Source organism: Loxodonta africana, chromosome 13 (assembly GCF_030014295.1).
Source record: "Loxodonta africana isolate mLoxAfr1 chromosome 13, mLoxAfr1.hap2, whole genome shotgun sequence".
NCBI classification, from domain to species: Eukaryota; Metazoa; Chordata; class Mammalia; order Proboscidea; family Elephantidae; genus Loxodonta; species Loxodonta africana.
In genome coordinates this window covers 84,688,685-84,707,729 of record NC_087354.1, presented here as the reverse complement: position 1 = coordinate 84,707,729, position 19,045 = coordinate 84,688,685, and the positions used below count along the sequence as shown (strand labels likewise).

At 36.3% G+C, this 19,045-nt stretch overlaps 1 protein-coding gene across 1 annotated transcript in view; it reads right to left on the bottom strand.

Moving 5' to 3' along the window:
- Positions 1-1,476: 1,476 nt before the first annotated feature.
- The window catches only part of RXFP1 (relaxin family peptide receptor 1), a 115,076-nt gene continuing 97,507 nt past the window's right edge, over positions 1,477-19,045 (bottom strand). The window contains exons 16-19 of the mRNA XM_064296157.1: positions 18,257-18,486; positions 16,190-16,600; positions 15,285-15,503; positions 1,477-1,778 (exon numbers count right to left, since the gene is read on the bottom strand). Coding sequence (XP_064152227.1) covers positions 1,477-1,778; positions 15,285-15,503; positions 16,190-16,600; positions 18,257-18,486 — 1,162 coding nt within the window. The remainder of the gene's footprint in view (positions 1,779-15,284; positions 15,504-16,189; positions 16,601-18,256; positions 18,487-19,045) is intronic.

Below are 19,045 nucleotides of genomic sequence, written 5' to 3'. Positions count from 1 at the left end.
CAGTGTATAATGGTTCCAATTTTCAAGACCAGTTTGATATTATCTGTCTTTTTTATTATAGTGGGTATAAAGTGATATCTCACTCTGGTTATGATTGGCACTTCCATTATGACTAATGATGTTGAGCACCTTTTCATATACTTATTGGCCGTTTGTCTAACTTCTTTGGAGAAATGTTCAGATCTTTGCCCATTTTAAAATTTGGCTACTTGTGTTTTTATTATTAGATACTAAGTTCTTTCTATATTCTAGACGCACTTTTTTTTTAATCATATATGTGATTTACAAAATTTTTTCCCATTCTATGCAATGTCTTCATTTTGTCGATGATGTCCTTTGAAGCCCAAATTTTTAAATTTGAAGTTGTTCGATTTGCCTATTTTTTCTTCTGTTGTTTGTGCTTTTGGTGTCGTATTTAAGAATCTGTTGCTAAACCCAAGGTCACAAAGATTTACTCTTGTGTTTTCTCCTAAAAATTTTATAATTTAGTTTGTACATTTAGGTCTTTGACTCATTTTGATTTAATTTTTGTATATGGTGTGAGGTAGGGGTTGAATTTCATTATTTTACATGTGGATATCCATTTATTGAAAAAGCTGTTTCTCCCCCCTTTAGTTATCTTGGTACCCTTGTTGAAAATCAATTGACTGTAAGTGTGAAGTTTTATTTCAGAACTCTCAGTTATATTCCATTGATCTATGTATCTATCCTCATTCTAGCTGTTTTGATTCATTCCTTTGCAATACTTGTACTTTCTTATTGCAATCCCATTTGATGATGGTACTCACTTAAAGGAGAAAGACAACTGGGCAGGAAGTGACAGAGAAATGCTGCTTTGAATTTCTATCAAAGACTCTTTTTTTTTAATAGTAATAAATATGTTGTATTGGCTCTCCAGTGTATGGAGGCTTGAGGAGATGCGATGGCTTCTTAAAACAATTTCTGTATTTTGCAGACAATCATACATTTTCTCTGATGTTATTAAATTGAATATTCAGTATGTATATTTAAAAAGCCTTTATTTAAAAGTGCTGATATGCATGGCACACAAAGCTCTGCCTAATACTAGGAGCTGCAGATGGAATTTGTATATTCTGTTGTAATAAAACACAATTTTACTTTGCAAATTGGAAAGGTTCTGTACTGTCTACTTCCAGGATATTACTGGGTGCATACACATAGTGGGTGTTCCGTAAATGCATGCTAAAAGAATGAATGAATCTTTCAGAAGTAGATTTCTCTTAATTTCCTAAGCAAAATATGTGCAAGTATATACACATTATCAGTATAATTTAATTCCCTTGATATGGCCATCAGTTAATTTTATTCTTTCCCAAATAACAACCTTATGTACTTATAAACTAATTTGTCTTGGTCATTATTATAAACTGCTAATCTAGTGGTATTTATTTCATACCAGTAAATCCACAATGAAACACCCCCAGTGTTCTGTGAAGAGATGGCTTTCAGAATCCCTTACGAATAGGAACTGAGTCTAGTTGACTGAGAAATCAGTGACATTTCACAGGGGTCTGTGCAAAGAGGCGGTTTCATTAACTCAGATGGCATCTCTTGTAGGGGCCACATTTCCACCCAAATAAACGATGGAGCATATGTTTTCTGACTGCCTTTGCTACTAACAGACCTTCTTTGTCTGTAGTTCAACCAAATCTGATGGACCATTTCTTTGAATGGTCTCGTGGTCAGAGTGTAGAGAATTGGATTCAAAGCACTGTTGATAGGCAGAATAAAAATCACTACCCAAGAGTTTATGGTACCTGAAAGAGAAAAATGAAGTAGTTTTAGCGTTTATATATGGCCTAGTTTATGATGTCTAAAAACACTTTTCCTTGTTTTTTTCCCCATACTCCTTTAAAGTCTTAATTGTTTTTTTCCTTTGATGTTACGTAATTAAATACCAAGTGTATATGTGTTTCCAGAATGTCTTTCCAGAGTCCCAGTGTTGGAGGGCCATGGTGGTGTTGCAAAAGAACAGGAGCCTTTGCTAGGTAAATTTTCTTGAATATATCAACAAAAGTATACCATTAGGTAGAAATATATCCCTCAAAATCATTACATATTGTAACATGGTTCCACTTTATGAAAAACAATATTGTTTAGTATTTTAATCATACTGTTTTCAAATGTATAATTACTGGAAAGCACAAGTAGTGTTTCTCAGAATATGTACACTTATCCTTAATATCTTTTCTGTTATTTATTTTATTTTAAAAATAGATATGGCATTTTTAGGCTTTTGACCATTTATTTCAGCAAAACATCTTCAGCTAACACTACCTGGAAAATCATTGTAGTATGCATGCAACTACCAAATACTTGGATTTTTATTAGAATTTAATTGGTGATATTTTATTTCTTGTTGCTCAAAAAATGTAAGATACTATCACCAGCAACCATGGGATAAAAACAATTATGTGTTTATAACTTTTAAAATGTGAATATATGCTTTATTACAAAGGAAGGCAACGGGATATCTGCACATTCTTTTTAAACACCAAGAGTGTTTTTGTCTTTGATCTTCTACTCTCTAGGGCAATGCTCTCTAAATTGACATGTATTCCAGAAGAAATCTAGTCACCTTAATGAGTGTCTAAATGTGCACACACACACACACACACACACAAACCCGCACCCACATATGACAACAGAAGTAAATTTCAAAGGTGTGATATCCTGATGTCATGTATTCACCATTACGGTATCAGGACATATTCATCACCATAAAAATCTCTTCATAAAAATCTCTTGTGCTCCACCTGTTCATCCCGCCTTTTCTCCCACCACACTCACCCCTCCCAAACCCCCTGGCAACCACTGATCTTTTTATTGTCCCTGTAGTTTTGCCTAGGGGTCGCTACGAGTCCGAATTGGCTTGACTGCATTGTTTTTTTTTTTTTTTTTTTTAAATAGTTTTGCCTTTTTTAGAATGTCACATAGTTGGAATCATACAGTCAAGTCTTTTCAGACCGGCTTCTTTCACTTAGCAATATGTGTTTAAGGTTCCTCCATGACTTTTTGTGCCCTGATATCTCATTTGTTTTTATTGCTGAATAATATTCCATTGTATGGACGCACCTCAGTTTATCCATTCACTACAGAAGAACATCTTGGTTGCTTCCAAGTTTTGGCAATTATGAATATAGCCGTTATAAACATTTGTATGCATGGAATATTTCTCCGTTTATTTAGATCTTTGATTGATTTCTTTCATTAGAGTGTTCTAATTCCTCACATAGATCTTGCGCGTTATTTTGTTAAATTTATACCTAAGTACTTCATTTTTGGGGGAGGGAGTTGGCACAGTGGTTAAGAGCTCGGCTGCTGATCAAAATGTCAGCGATTGGAATCGACCAGGCACTCCTTGGGAACCCTGTGGGGCAGTTCTACTCTGTCCTATAGAGTCACTGTGAGTCGGAATCAACTCGACGGCAACGGGTTTGGTTTTGGTTAATGTAAATGGTGTTGTGTTTTAATTTCAAATTCTAATTGTTTTTTGCCAGTATATAGAAAAGTAATTTACTTCCATTGATTAACCTTGTATCTTGCCAACTTGCTGTAATTGCTTATTATTTCCAGAAGTTTTTATTTTTTGTTGATTCTTTGGAATTTTCTATAGACAGTCATGTCATCTGTGGACTAAGACAGTTTTATTTCTTTTTTTCCAATCTGTATACTGTTTCTTTCATTTCTTGTCTTATTGCATTAGCTGGGACTTCCAGTACAATGTTGAACTGGAGCGGTTAGAGGCGGGATATCCTCCTTGCCTTTTTCGCCCTGAATCTTAGGGAGAAAGCATCTAGTTTGCCACAATTAAGTATGATGTTAGCTGTAGGTTTTTGTTTGGTGTTCTTTATCAGGTTGAGGAAGTCTTCTGTTCCTATTTCGCTGAGTTCTTATCATAAATGGGTGTCAGATTTTGTCAAATCCTTTTTGTACATGTATTGATATGATCATATGATTTTTCTTTAGCCTGTTGATGAGATGGGCTGTGTTAATTGATCGTGGAATGTTGGACCTTGCATATGTAGAATAAATTCTACTTAGTTGTGATGACTAATTCACTACACTGTAACACATGGGGTTGCCATGAGTCAGAATTGACTTGATAGCAGTTTTTTTTTTTTTTAATTCAATTTGCTAATATTTTGTCAAGGATTTTCCATCTATGTTCATGATATGTTGGTCAATAATTTTCCTTTCTTGTAGTATCTTCGGGTAATGCTGGTATCATAGAATGAGTTAGAAAGCATCACTCTGCTTCTACTTTATGGAAGAGATTAAAGAGAATTGGTGTCATTTCTTTTTTAAATGTTTAGTAGAATTCATCAGTGAATCCATCTGGGCCTGGCACTTGCTGTTTTGGAAGGTTATTAATTATTGATTCAATTTCTTTAATAGATATAGGCCTATTTAGATTATCTGTTTTTCCTTGTGTGAGTTTTGGTAGATTTTATATTTTAAGGAATTGGTGAATTTCATATAAGTTATCAAATTTGTGGGTATAGAGTTGTTCATAATATTCCTTTATTATCCTTTTAATATCCATGGGTTGAATAGTGATGGCCTCTTATTTCATTTATGATAGGAATAATTTGTGTCTTCTTCATTTTTTATTGGTTAGCTGGCTAGAGGCTTATCAATTTTATTGATCTTGTCAGAGAACCGGCATTTGATTTTGTTGATTTTCTCTGTTAATTTTCTATTCTCGATTTCAATGATTTTTGCTCTAATTTTTATTATTTCTTTTCTTTTGATTACTTTGGATTGAGTTTGGCCTTCTTTTTCTAGTTTCCTAAAATGCAAGCTTAGATTATTGATTTTATATCTTTCTTACTTTCTTTTTATTGTGCTTTAGGTGAAAGTTTACAGAGCAAATTAGTTTCTCATTAAACAATACACGAATTGTTCTGAGACATCGATTGCCAACCCCTTGATGTGACAACACTCTCCTCTTCTCCACCCTGGGTTCTTTGTTTCCATTTGTCCAGTTTTCCTGTCCCTGCCTGTCTTGGCTTTGCTTTTGCAATCCTATACGAGATTGAATAACAAAGCACATACCTCATGTGTGTTATTATTTGCCCTATACCTGTTGCCAATGAGGTGATTCCAACTCATAGTGACCCTATGTGACCCTATAGGACAGAGTAAAACTGCCCCATAGGATTTCTAAGAAGTGGCTGATGAATTCAAACTGCCGGCCTTTTAGTTAGCGGCCGAGCTCTTTAACCACTATGCTACCAGGGGTCCCTTATTTGTCCTATCCAGTTTCTATATTTGTCCTATAGACCTGTTTAATCTTTGGCTGAAGGGTGAACCTCGGGAGTGACTTTATTACTGAGTTAAAAGGGTGTCTGGGGTCCATACTCTCAGTTTCTCTAGTCTCTGTCAGACCAGAAGGTCTGGGTTTTTTTGTGTGTGTGTGTGAATTTGAATTTTGTTCTACATTTTTCTCCTTCTCTGTCCGTGATCCTCTATTATGATCCCTGTCAGAGCAGTTGGTGATGGTAGTCAGGCACCACCTAGTTGTTCTGGGCTCAGTCTGGTGGAGGTTGTGGTCCATTAGTCCTTTAGGCAAATCTTTCCCTTGTATCTTTGGTTTTCTTCATTTTCCTGTGCTCTAGCCAGGATGGGACCAGTGGATGTATCTTAGATGGCTGCTCACAGGCTTTAAAGACGCCAGACGCTACTCAAATTTTTGGATGTAGAACATTTTCTTTATAAACTACGTTATGTCAGTTGAGCTAGATGTCCCCTGAGACCATAGTCCCCAGCAACTCGGTCTAGTAAATCAGTCCCTCAGGAAGTTTGGATGAGTCTGTGACTTCCGTGACTTTACCTTGGTCAAGTTATGCTGACTTCCTCGGTATTGTGTACTGTCTTACCCTTCACCAGTGTTAACACTTGTCTACTATCTAGTTAGTGTTTTTCTCTCCCTACTCTTCCCATCCCTTGTAACCATCAAAGGTTGTCTTTCTGTGTCTCTTTCATGAGTTTTTATAATAGTAATCTCATACAGTATTTGTCCTTTTGTGATTAACTTATTTCACTCAACATAATGCCCTCCAGATTCATCTATGTTGTGAGATGTTTCACAGATTCATCGTTTTTATTGTTACATAGTATTCCACTGTGTGTATATACCATTGTTTGTTTATCCATTCATCTGCTGATGGACATTTAGGTTGTTTCCATCTTCTTGCTATTGTGAATAATGCTGCAACAAACATTGGTGTGCATATGTCTATTTATGTGATGGCTCTTATTTCTTTAGGATATATTCCTAGAAGTGAGATTGCTGGATCATATGGTATTTCTATTTCTAGCTTTTAAGGAAGTGCCATATCATTTTCCAAAGTGGTTGTACTATTTTGCATTCAGACTTGCGGTGCATAAGAGTTCCAAGCTCCCTGCAACTTCTCCAACATTCGTTATTTTCTGTTTTTTTATTCGTGCCAGTAATGTCAGGGTGAGATGATATCTCACTGTAGTTTCGATTTGCGTTTTTCAAATGGCTAGTGATCTCGAATATTTCATGTGTTTGTTAGCTGCCTGAGTGTCTTTGGTGAAGTGTCTGTTCATATCCTTTGCCCATTTTGTAATTTTTACTTTGTTGTAGGGGTGTTGGATTTTCCCACAGATTTTAGAGATCAGATCTTTGTTGGACATGTCATAATCAAAATTTTTTCCCAGTCTTTAGGTTCTCTTTTTACTCTTTTGGTGAAGTCTTTTGATGAGCATAAGTGTTTAATTTTTAGACAATCCCAGTTATCTAGCTTATCTTCTGGTGTTTATGTATTGTTATGGTTTGTATCCTATTTGTGCTGTATATTAGGGCCCATAGTGTTGTCCCTGTTTTTTCTTCCATGATCTTACAGTTTGTGGTTTTATATTTAGATCTTTGATACATTTTGTATTAGTTTTGGGTATGATGTGAAGCATAGATCCTGTTTTACTTTTCTATAGATGGGCATTTAGTTTTGCCAGTACCGTTTGTTAAAAAGACTGTCTTTTCGCCATTTAATGGACTTTGGGCCTGTGTCAAAGATCAGCTAACCGTAGGTAGATGTATTTTCATCTGGGTTCTCGATTCTGGTCCTTTGGTCAACTCGTCTGTCATTATACCAGTACCAGGCTGTTTTGACTACCATGGCTGTATAGCAGGTTCTAAGATTAGGTAGAGTGAGGCCTCCTACTTTATTTTTCTTCTTTGATAATGCTTTCCCTATAGGGACCTCTTTCATTTCCATATAAAGATGATGATTAGTTTTTTCATCAAATTAAAGAATGCTGTTGTTATTTAAATTAGGATTGCATTGTTTGTAGATTTTTTTGGATAGAATTGACATTTCTACAATGTCAATTCTACCCATCTGTGAATGTGGTCTCTTTTTCCATTTATGTAGGTCTATTTTGGTTTCTTGCAGTATTGTTTTGCAGTTTCTTCCTGTAGTTCTTTTACATCCCTGTTAGACTTATTCCTAAGTATTTCATTTTTTTTAGGGGCTATAATAAATGATATTGCTTTCCTGATTTCCTTTTTGTAGTTCTTTTTATTGGCGTATAGGAATCCTACTGATTTTTGTATGTTTATATGGTATCCTGCCACTCTGCAGAAACTATCTATTAGTTTCAGTAGTATTCTTGTAGAGTCTTTAGGGTTCTCTATGCATAGTGTCTTCCTTATTCATCGTCCAGCTTTCGCATGCATATGAGATATTGGAAACACCATGGCTTGGGTCAGGCACACCTTAGTCCTCAAGGTGACATCCTTGCTTTTCAAAACTTTAAAGAGATATTTTGCAGCAAATTTGCCCAGTGCAATGCATCTTTTGATTTCTAGGCTGTTGCTTCCACAGGTGTTGATTGTGGATCCAAGTAAAAGAAATTCTTGACAACCTCAATCTCCTCTCCATTTATCATGATGTTGCTAATTGGTCCAGTTTTGAAGATTTTTGTTTTCTCTATGTTGAGGTGTAATCCATAATGAAGGCTGTGGTCTTTGATCTTCATGAATAAGTGCTTCAAGTCCTCTTCACTTTCAGCAAGCAAGGTCGTGTCATCTGCATAATGCAGGTTGTTAATGAGCCTTCATCTTCCCCTCATGCCCCATTCTTTTTCATATAGTCCAGCTTTTCAGATTATTTGCTCAGCATACAGATTGAATGGGTATGGTGAAAGGATACAACCCTGACACACAGCTTTCCTGACTTTAAGGAAGACCGAAGAAGAGTTGATGATTTTGAACTGTGTTGTTGGCAAAGAATATTGAATCAAAAGAATGAACAAATCTGTCTTGGAGGAAGTACAACCAGAATGCTTCTTAGAAGCAAGGATGATGAGACTATGTCTCACATACTTTGGACATGTTGTCAGGAAGGATCAGTCCCTGGAAAAGGACTTCATGCTTAGTAAAGGAGACAGTCAGTGAAAAAGAGGAAGACCCTCAACAAGATGGATTGATACAGTGGCTGCAACAATGGGTTCAAGCATAGCAACAATTGTGAGGATGGCCCAGGACTGGGCAATGTTTCCTTCTGTCATGCATAGGTGCGCTATGAGTTGGAACTGACTCGATGGCACCTAACAACAACTACAGCATGTATAGTATCATATCATCTGCCAATAGGGATAGTTTCACCTCTTCCTTCCCAAATTGGATGCCCTTTATTTCTTTTTCTTGTCTTATTGCTCTAGCTGGGACTTCTATCACAATGTTAAATAAGAGTGGTGGTGAAGGGCATTCTTGTCTTGTTCCCATTCTCAGGAGGAATGTTTTCAGCCTCTCTCCGTTGAGAGTGATGTTGGCTGTGCTTTTGTATAACCCATTGTCATCAAGCTGATTTCAACTCACAGCGACTCTATAGACAGAGTAGAACTACCCCATAGGGTTTCCAAGGAGTGGCTGGTGGATTTGAGCTAAGGACCTTTTGGTTAGCAGTTGAATGCTTAACCACTGCACCACCAGGGCTCTGGTTTTGTATAGATGCCCTTTATTATGTTGAGGAATTTCCCTTTTGTTCCTATTTTATTAAGAGTTTTTATCAGGAATGGGTGTTGGACTTTATCGAATGCCTTTTTCGCATTGATTGAGATGATCACATGATTCTTTTCTTTCATTTTATTTATGTTGTGGATTACGCTGTTTGATTTTCTAGTGTTGAACCATCCTTGCATACCTGGTTGAATCCCACTTGGTCATGGTGTGTTATTATTATTTTTTATATGATGCTAAATTCTATTGGCTAGAATTTTTTTGAGAAATGTTTGCATGTATATTCATGAGAGATATTAGTCTGTAATTTTCTTTTTTTTTTTTTTTTGGTGTCTTTGCATGATTTTGGTATCAGGGTCAGGGTGGCTTCATAGAATGAATTCTGAAGTATTCCTTCCTTTTCTATGTTCTGAGATAGTTTGAATAGTACTGGCACAAGCTCTTCTCTGAATGTTCGGTAGAATTCTCCAGTGAAGCCATCTGGGCCAGGGCTTTTTTGTTGTTGTTGTTGGGAGTTTTTTTTTTTTTTTTTTTTAATTACCTTTTCAATCTCTTCTCTTGTTATGTGTCTGTTCAGATTTTCATCCTTAGTTGGTGATAGTTTAAGTAGGTGGTGTGTTTCTAGAAATTTTCCCATTTCCTCTGGGATTTCAAATTTCTTGGAGTATAGTTTTTCATAGTACTCTCTTTTTTTTTTTCTCTTATGATCCTTTTTATTTCATTTGGGTCTGCTGTAATGTCCCCCGTTTCATTTGTGATTTGGTTTATTTACTTCTCCTCCTGTTTTGCTTGTCAGTTTGGCCAACAGATTGTTGATTTTGTTGATCCGTTCAAAGATCCAGCTTTTGTTGATTTTTTCCTATTGTTTTTCTATTCTCTATTTCATTTATTTCTGCTTTGGTCTTTATTACTTCCTATCTTCTGGTGGCTGTAGGCTTTTCTCGCTGTTCTCTTTCTATTTGTCTACATTCTAGGGCTAACATTTTGATTTTGGCCCATTCTTCTTTTTGGATGTGTGCATTTATTCTTATAAAATGACCTCTGAGCACTGCCTTTGCTGTGTCCCAAAGGTTTTGGTATGATGTGTTCCCATTTTCATTTAATTCTATAAATCTTTTGATTCCATCTTTGATTTCTTCTGTTATCCAATTGTTTTTAAGGAAGGTGTTATTCGGTTTTCATTTTTGACTTTTTCCCCTTGCTCTTCCTGTTATTAATTTCTACCATTATGGCATTATGATAAGAGAAGATGCTTTGTGGTATCTCAGTGTTTTGGATTATGTTGAGGGTTGCTTTGTGGCCTAAGATGTGGTCTGTTCTAGAGAATGTTCCATGTGCATTGGGAAAGAATGTATACTTTGCTGCTGTTGGGTGGAGTGTTCTGTATATGTCTATGAGGTCAACATGGTTGATTGTGTTCTTTAAATCTTCTCTACCTTGGGTGAGTTTCTTTCTAGATGTTCTGTACTTTACTGAGAGTGGTGTGTTGAAGTCTCCTACTATTATTTTGGCACTGTCAATTTCTTCTTTCAGTGCTGTTAGAGTTTGTGTATTTTGGAACCCTGTATTTAGGTGCATAAATATTTATTATTGTGATGTCATCAAGATGGATTGTTCCTTTAATCATTATATAATGTCCTTCCTTGTCTTTTATGGTGGATTTTGGCTTAAAGTCTATTTTATTTGACATTGGTCTTGCCACTCCTGCAGTTTTTTTTGGTTGCTCTTTGCTTAATATTTTTTTTTTATCCTTAGATTTTTAATGTATTTTTTCCATCCTTAGATTTTTAATATATTTTAATATAATATAGTTAATATATTTATGTCTTTGCGTCTAAGATCCCTGTCTTGTACACAGCATATTGATGGATCATTTTTTTTTTTTAATTGTGTTTTAGGTGAAGGTTTACAGAACAAATTATTTTCTCAGTAAACAATTAATGCACATGTTGTTTTGTGACATTGGTTGTGAACCCCATGACACTCTTCCCTTCTCAAACCTGGGTTCCCCATTTTTATTTGTCCACTTATCCTGCCTCCTCCTGCCTTCTCATCCTTGCCCCTCAGCTTGTGTGTCTGTTTAATCTCATATACATGGTTGAACTGTGTGTATTATTGTTTGTTTTATAGGCCTGTATAATCTTTGGCTGAAACGTGAACCTCAGAAGTGACTTCAGTGTTGAGTAAAAGGGGTGTCTGGGAGCCATACTTTTGGGGTTTCTCCAGTTTCTTTCAGGCTAGTAAGTCTGGTCTTTTATTGTGAGTTAGAATTTTGTTCTACAATTTTCTCCAGCTCAGTCCTGGACCCTCTATTGTGATCCCTGTCAGTACAGTTGGTGATGGTAGCCAGGCACCATCTAGCTGTGCTGGACTCAGTCTGGTGGAGGCTGTGGTACTTGTGGCCTATTAGTCCCTTGAACTAATATTTTCCTTGTATCTTTGGTTTTCTTCATTCTCCTTTGCTCTAGACCAGGTGGGACCAATAGAGTATCTTAGATGGTCGCCCACAAGCCTTTAATACCCCAGACTCTACTCACTGCATATTCAAATATGAAACACTTTTTTTAAATAGACTATGTTATGCCAACTGAGCTAGATGTCTCCTGAGACCACAATCCCCAGCCTTCAGCCCCAGTAACGTGGTCCCTCAAGGTGTTTGGGTGTACGTGTCTATGAAGCGTCTATAACTTTGCCTTAGTCAAGTTGTGCTGACTTCCACAATATTGAGTACTCTCTTATCATTTACCAGGGTTACCACTTAACTATTGGATGAGTCACGTTTTTTAATCCATCCTGTCACTCTGTGTCTTTGTGGGTGCATTTAAGCCATTTACATTCAGTGTGATTACTGATAAGTGTGAGATTAATGCTGTCATTTTATGGCACGGAGGTTTTCTTCATTCATTCTTCTTACTCTCCTTTTATTCATGGAATTTCTTTTCATTTCTTTTGTTACGGCAGATTTTGTGTTTAATGAGACTTTATGTTTTTCTTCTTTATTCTGATGAGTAGGTTTCTTTACTTCCTTTGTGGTTGCCTTGAAATTTACCCTTATCTTCCTAAGTTTGAACGAGTCTTGTATTACTTGACATTTCCTTGGCTTCCTCTCCATTTGAAAGTTCTATGCTTATGCTACAGATCCCCCCTTTTATTGTTCTGATGCTGTCATCATTTACAGATTGACATCTCTAGTTCCCTATCTTGAATCTTTTAGTTTTGTTTTATCCTTGAGAGCTCATTACCTAGGTTGGTATTTGACCGATACTGACCTGTGTTCTAGATTCAAGTTGTCCTCTGATGTTGTTTATTTTCCCATGGAGGACTCCCTTTAATAATTCTTGTAATTTGGTTTGGGTTTATGAATTTCCTTAATTTCTGTTTATCTGAAAATGTCCTAATTTCACCATCATATTTCAGAGAGAGTTTGCAGGTTATTTTATTATTGGTTGGCAAGTTTTTCTTTCAAGTTTTTTATATATCATCCCATTGCCTTCCTGCCTGCATGGTTTCTGCCAAATAACCAGAGGTTAGTCTTATTGTTTCCCCTTTGTATGTGACTTTTTTCTCAAGCTGCTCTCAAGATTCTTCCTTTGTCTTTAATTTTGCTGAGTGTGATTATGATATGTCTTGATGACTGTCTTTCACGGTCTGTCCTATATGGGGTTCGTTAAGCTTCTTGGATGGTCAGCTTTTCATCTTTCATGATATTAGGGAAGTTTTCTGTCAGCAGATCTTCAGTGATCCTCTCTGTGTTTTCTGTTTTCTCCACCTGTTCTGGAACTTCAACCACATGTAAATTTTTGCTCTTGATTGTATCCCATATCACTCTCATAGTTTCTTCATTCTTTTCTCTGATTTTTCATCTAACAAAGTGGTATCCATGCATTTGTCTTCAAGTTTGCTGATTCTGTCTTTCATTGCTTCAGATTCGTTCCTAATGTCTTCTATTGCGTAGTCCATTTCTGAAATTTTGTTGTTTATCTTTGGATTTCTAATTGCAGTTTCTGTATGATTTCAAATTGTTTATTTATTTTGACATTGTGTTCTTGTATCATTTTCCACATTTCTTCTATTGCTTTGTCTGTGTTTTCCTTGATTGGCTGCATTTTGGTGGGTTTTATCTGTGTTTTCCTTGACCGCTTTTGTAAGCTTTTGAAGAGCCCTGAATATTAGACTATTGAATTCCCTATGAGGTAGTTCAGTGCCTTTTCTTCTGCTGGAAGGTCATCTGGTGCTTTATTTTGATCACTTACAGGAGCCATCTTGTGCTTTTTTAAAAATATGTTTTGATATTTTCTGCTGTCTCTGAACATTCGGGTTTTATTTTCTTTGTTTAATTGATTGTAGGTTTCTTTGTTTCATCCTGCTTTTTGTTTTGTTTGGTTGTGTTTGGGCAGGTGGGCTGCATGTGCTTTGTTGCTTGCTGGTGTCTGTAGGCACAATAATTCTTACCACCTTATCTGGGTGTGTAATAGTGGTCACTCTGCTATGGTGCAACAGGACAGGTCCAGTGGGGGAGGGGAAGGGGGGGAGATGTGTTTTTTGTCTACAGGGTGAACTGGGCTGGAGCCACGGGTTGGAGTGGGGCTGGTTCCCTTCAGTGCCATGTAGTGCAGTGGGGTGGGGCCCGAGCTGACTGACAGGAGATCTGGGGTCTGTGTTGGTTCTCCACAGGGCCACAGAGGACAGTAATGCAGTGGCCGAGCTGGCAGGGAGGGCTCCTGGACCTGGGCTGATTTTCCTTGGTGCTGTAGAGTATGGCAATGTGGGGGCTTAGCTGGCGGAGAGGTATGTGGGGTCTAGCCGGTGGGGCTGAGGAGACAAGCAGGAGGGGGGTGAAGGCAGGGGCAGATGTGGCTAGATGGAGGAGGGGAATAGGTTGGGTTAGTACAGTGGTTCCTGGAAGATGGGGCTGCCAGGATGGGACAGTTAGGAGGGTGGGGGTTGCAGGCATATGCTTCTGTGGTTACTGGATGAGAGAATCAGGGCTCCTCCTTGAGTTGCAGCCAGCAAATGTGGTCTTACTTAGCCCTGGGTGTGTCCATGCCATACCTCTATCTTCTATTGGGAATTCCATGGAGATGCCTTTCTGTGTGCAGGTTTGTTGAGTTTATTCCAAGATGACCATGCTGTGCTATGCCATTTGGCTGGGAACATCCACTGTCTATTTCTACTCCTTCATTGTTTTCTATCAGTTTCATCTTACCATCAGTGGCTTCTAATGTAATATTTTATCCCTTCATTTAAGGCTCAGGGTTCCAGGGTTGACATCTCTATCTGTTTTACTTGGTTTTTCAGGTCTTTGATGCAGAGGGATGGCTTAGTGTGTCTGACTAGTCTGCCATCTTGGCTCACCCTCTGCCTTCCTTATTTTCTAATGCATGCATTTGATGCTATAAATTTTCCTCTACCTCACACTTTGTGATAAGTTGTATTTTAATTTTCATTTAGTTAAAAATATTTTAAAATATCTCTTGAGAATTCTTTAGCCCATATGTTATTTAGAAATCTGTTGTTTACTTTTTGAATATTTTGTGATTTTATAACTATTTTTCTGGTACTGATTCCTATTTTAATACCATTGTTTCTGAGAGCACACTTGGTATGATTTTTATTCTTTTAAATTTGTTAAGGTGTATTTTTGAATTTGTTAGAACTTATGGAACTTTACAACACAAAGGGTGAACCCTAATGTAAACTATGGATCTTAGTTAATAATAACGTGTCAATATTGGTTAATCAATGGCAACAAATGTACCACATTAATACAAGATGTTAATAATAGGGAAAACTTTGTATGTGAAGAGGAGAGGGGGTATACGGGAACTCTGTACTTTCTATGCAATTTTTCTGTAAACTTAAAGCTGCCCTAAAAAAGTAGTTTATTAATTAAAAAAAAAAAAAGAAACTAAATTCCTACAAAAATTCATCCCTAACATTCTGAAACAAAATCAACTATTTTATAATCGTTTTGGCCTGTTTTCCTTCCTGATCATCTCTAGTAGGGATAAATCATAGTTTCAACACTTTGTGTGCAATTTATTTGAGTCACTTTTCCTCTGTTCTAATTGTGTTATCAGGAATTTATGAAAAGAACTGAACAGCTTCCTCACAGTAAACACTTTATTCATGAACAGAGCCTGAATTACATATGCCGCTGACTTACAATGCTTTAAATGAGTCAGTGTTCAGGATCTTAACCTTCTAACTTAAAGGAACATCACACAAACGAGCTTATTTCTCTCCAGAAAGAAAAAAAAAAGAGTTGTACCTGGTATTTCTACTTGAAGCAGTGACATAAATTTCAGTATAAAAATGGGTATCCAGCATAACGCATCAGTAAATACAATAAAGAAAAACCGCTTGGCAAGCATCATCTCTTTGTTAACTTGATTCCGTATTTCAGTTGCTGTAATGGCACTTTGATGAACGCTATAAAACATGCTTCCGTAGGAAAAAACTATGATGATAAATGCTGCCAAGTTAATACCTATTTAGAACACAAAGAATATTATTAATGTATATAAATATTTTTTCAAAAAATACTCTTAGGTATTAAGAGGTATTAAAAAGAAGATAGGTCATGTTTGTTGTAATAAAGGATTATTACAGTTGCACAGAAATCATAAAATTTCTTTGAGTTGAAGTATCATTGCTAGGAATGATGGAAGGTTTGATTTTAAAATGAAATTATAGTGACTCAATGAAAATCCTCAGCCTGTTAAGCTTTCTAATATTTCTTTCGTATCAATTACTTTGTACTGTAGTTTGGGAATAATTTTACACTTCTGGTTCAGAACACTGTATGTTTACTTTCTTTGGCTACTTTGGCTACTTTGAATTTGAAAAGATAACAAATACTATTAAGTTCAAATAATAAAGGCAAAGAACCGAAAAATATTTTGCCTGATATTATGAGGGCAAATTCATGAAACACAAGTGTTTATTGTCTTATTAAGCTCTGTACCAGGTTGAAATTTATAAGATAAAGGAATAATTTGGACAAAAAAAAATCCCTCTAGGGGATACTAATAGAATCCACCTCCACTTTCACTGGGAAATATTGATTGAAAGATCTGAAATAAAAATTTATAAATATTAGAAAGTATAATGAGTTTCACATTCCTATTTATTGCACCATTTGAATAAAAGGACTTTTAATTTGAGATTTCTTACCAAGAAAAATGGCCACTGAATAAATCTGGGCTCCAGTACTTTCTGTATCTTCCGAATGAAGAGGAAAACATACTCCGTTGGTGCCATAGTAGTTTTTGAAAAATTCCTTGTTGCTCAATGGAATGAACGCCACTATAAACCCAACAGTCCAAATGAGAATCAGAACCATAATTGTTCTGCATTTTCCAGGTCTTAAACATCTAAAAGGATATACAATGCAAATATATTTTTCCAGTGTCAGAAAGGTTAACAGTAACACGGATACTTCTGTGGACAAAATGGCCAAAGATCCCACAAGCTGGCAGTGAATGCTCTCGGTCCACAGCTGTGCATGCTTATTGTATTCTCCACGGAACTTTAGGTCGAAGGCTCCAATCACAAATAAATAGATTCCCATTAAGCAGTCGGCACCTACAGGGATCAGTAAGTTTCAAAATTTTGAGAAATAAATAGGTACAACGGAATTATCAACAAGCAGCAATATTTTTAATATTAATAAAAAATAGCCAAGTTTCTTCTGTTCTGGGAGAGGGGTGAATTTTATACTCCTAAGAATTTGTTTATGGGTGAGAACCTCTTGATGAATTCTGCTTGATAACCATTTTTATATTATCCTCTACAGTTAATTACATAATAAATTTTTTAATGTCTGTTTTCCTCTAAAATACAGGTCTCTGGGAGCAGGAATCTTGTCTGTTTCATTTCCTATTTTAGTTCTATCACCTAGAAGTGTTGAATAAATAAAAAAAAACATATAATTATGTTGAGTATTCAGTTAGGCACTGAGACGGAGGTGTCATTACTTGGTTCAGCTCATCCACTGAAAGTCTCCTAGGCTAACAAGTTAAGGACATCATTCAAATTCCAGAAAAAGTAATTCAGAAGTGGCTATGATAAATCAATGACGACAGCTTTCGAAGTCTATAATTTGGAAGATATGAGTAATTATGAAGTGATTTTCAGTCAGTAAAATTTTGGGGGGATAAAATTATTTATACAAAACTGGTCTCTGTAAAATCACTCTCTATGATTCCATAGCTTCCTGCTCTTACTTCTTTCTCTGCACATTTTTAGATTTTTTCACCCCAGAGAATCAGCTCTCATTGTGACATACTATGTGGTGTCTTTGCTTTTTAAGTAAACATTACCTATCAGAAGGTGCATGAGGTTTTTTAACTGCACAAGCATCCTACCCAAAGTTCCTAAAAGTGCATCACCATGTCATATCTTGATTGCTAAACACTAAAGTTATACTCTAGCTGTCACTAGAGAAATTGAGCTTACTCAAAATTTGGTAGATAACAATACAAAATATAAACTATTTCTGAGTTGTTTCTCAGATAGCTTGCAATAAAAAAAATTCATTAGATAGTAGACTTTAGGAAGGATGAGGTGGGCCATTGGACAGCATACATAACAAAAGTTAACATGCGGACGCTGGTACTTGAGGGAGTGTGGGTAAATTTTTGGCCTCTTGACCCAGGCTATAAACTCTTTGTGGACTGGTTTCTTTCTTACTTTTCTTTGTAGTTCTTATTTAACACGATACTTTGCAATCATATTTCAAAAACTTAAAAAAACGAATACCACTCGAAAACATTTTCTTCCTATTTAAAGTTTTCAAATTATGAATGCAAAAGATTCTAGTAGCTCAGAGACCAAAGGAACAACTAGCTATTAACTCAACAGTTTTGAACTAGCCATGCAAGCAAAAAAGTAAATACTCTTGATGTTAAAATTTGACTATAGAAGGCTGCAATTTTATTAGAAATAAAAGATTATAGTTGCTTTAATAAAATATTACGACTTCAGAGCCACTGTATGAGAGAAAAACCAATAAATAAGAGCATCATTGTTCTGTGTAATGTGGCTGAATTGACTTGTTTTAAGAACTTCTTGTTTTCTTTCCTAAAAGAATTCTGTTTTCATTGTAGAAAATGTGGAAATGACACCAAAGACGAAAAATTTAAATCTCATAACTCTCCCTATCAGTTTACTTATTTTCCAATAGCAAATGCTTTTGGATATTTTAAAACTCTAATTTCTCTTCAACCAGGAGATACTCACAGCAGAGAGAAATGATTGACATGGCATGGAGCTTATTTTCAGAGCTGATATAAGGTCGCATACAAATAACAAAGATGTTTCCAAAGCATGTAACTGCAGATACAACCCAGACAAATATTCTCTGAATAATGCTTGCCAAGAGATTCTCTACAGATGAGATCCCGTCAGTGTTTGGTTTACAGCTGCGGACGTGAGGTGCATAGCCACAGTACTGGAATTTCTTAAAATATCTGGTGTACAAAGAGAGGGCAAAATAAGATTTTTATTTTACTTCAATACATTAATTTATTTCCCTACATTTCTCTCTGTAGAGAGAAAATGTACTAACCCAAGCCTCAGAGGAATGTAAAACATTAGGAATGGTGTCATAGTTATCTAGTTATGCTATAACAGAAATACCAAAAGTGGGTGGCTTTTACAAAGAGAAATTTATTCTCTCACAGTCTAGGAGGCTAGAAGTCTGAATTCAGGGTGCCAGCTATAGAGGAAGGATTTCTCTCTCTGTCGGCTCCAGGGGGAGGTTCTTGTTATCAATCTTCCCCAGTTGGGGAGCTTCTCAGGCACAGGGACCCCGGGTCCATGGGATGGCTGTGCTCCTGGTGCTGCTTTCTTGGTGGCGTGAGATTTCCCTGTCTCTCTGCTTGCTTCTCTCTTTTATATCTCAAAAGAGACCGGCTTAAAACACAACCTAATCTTGTATATTGAGTCCTGCCTCATTAACATAACTGGCTCCAATCCTGCCTGATTAACATCATAGAAGCAGGATTTATAATATATAGGAAAATCACA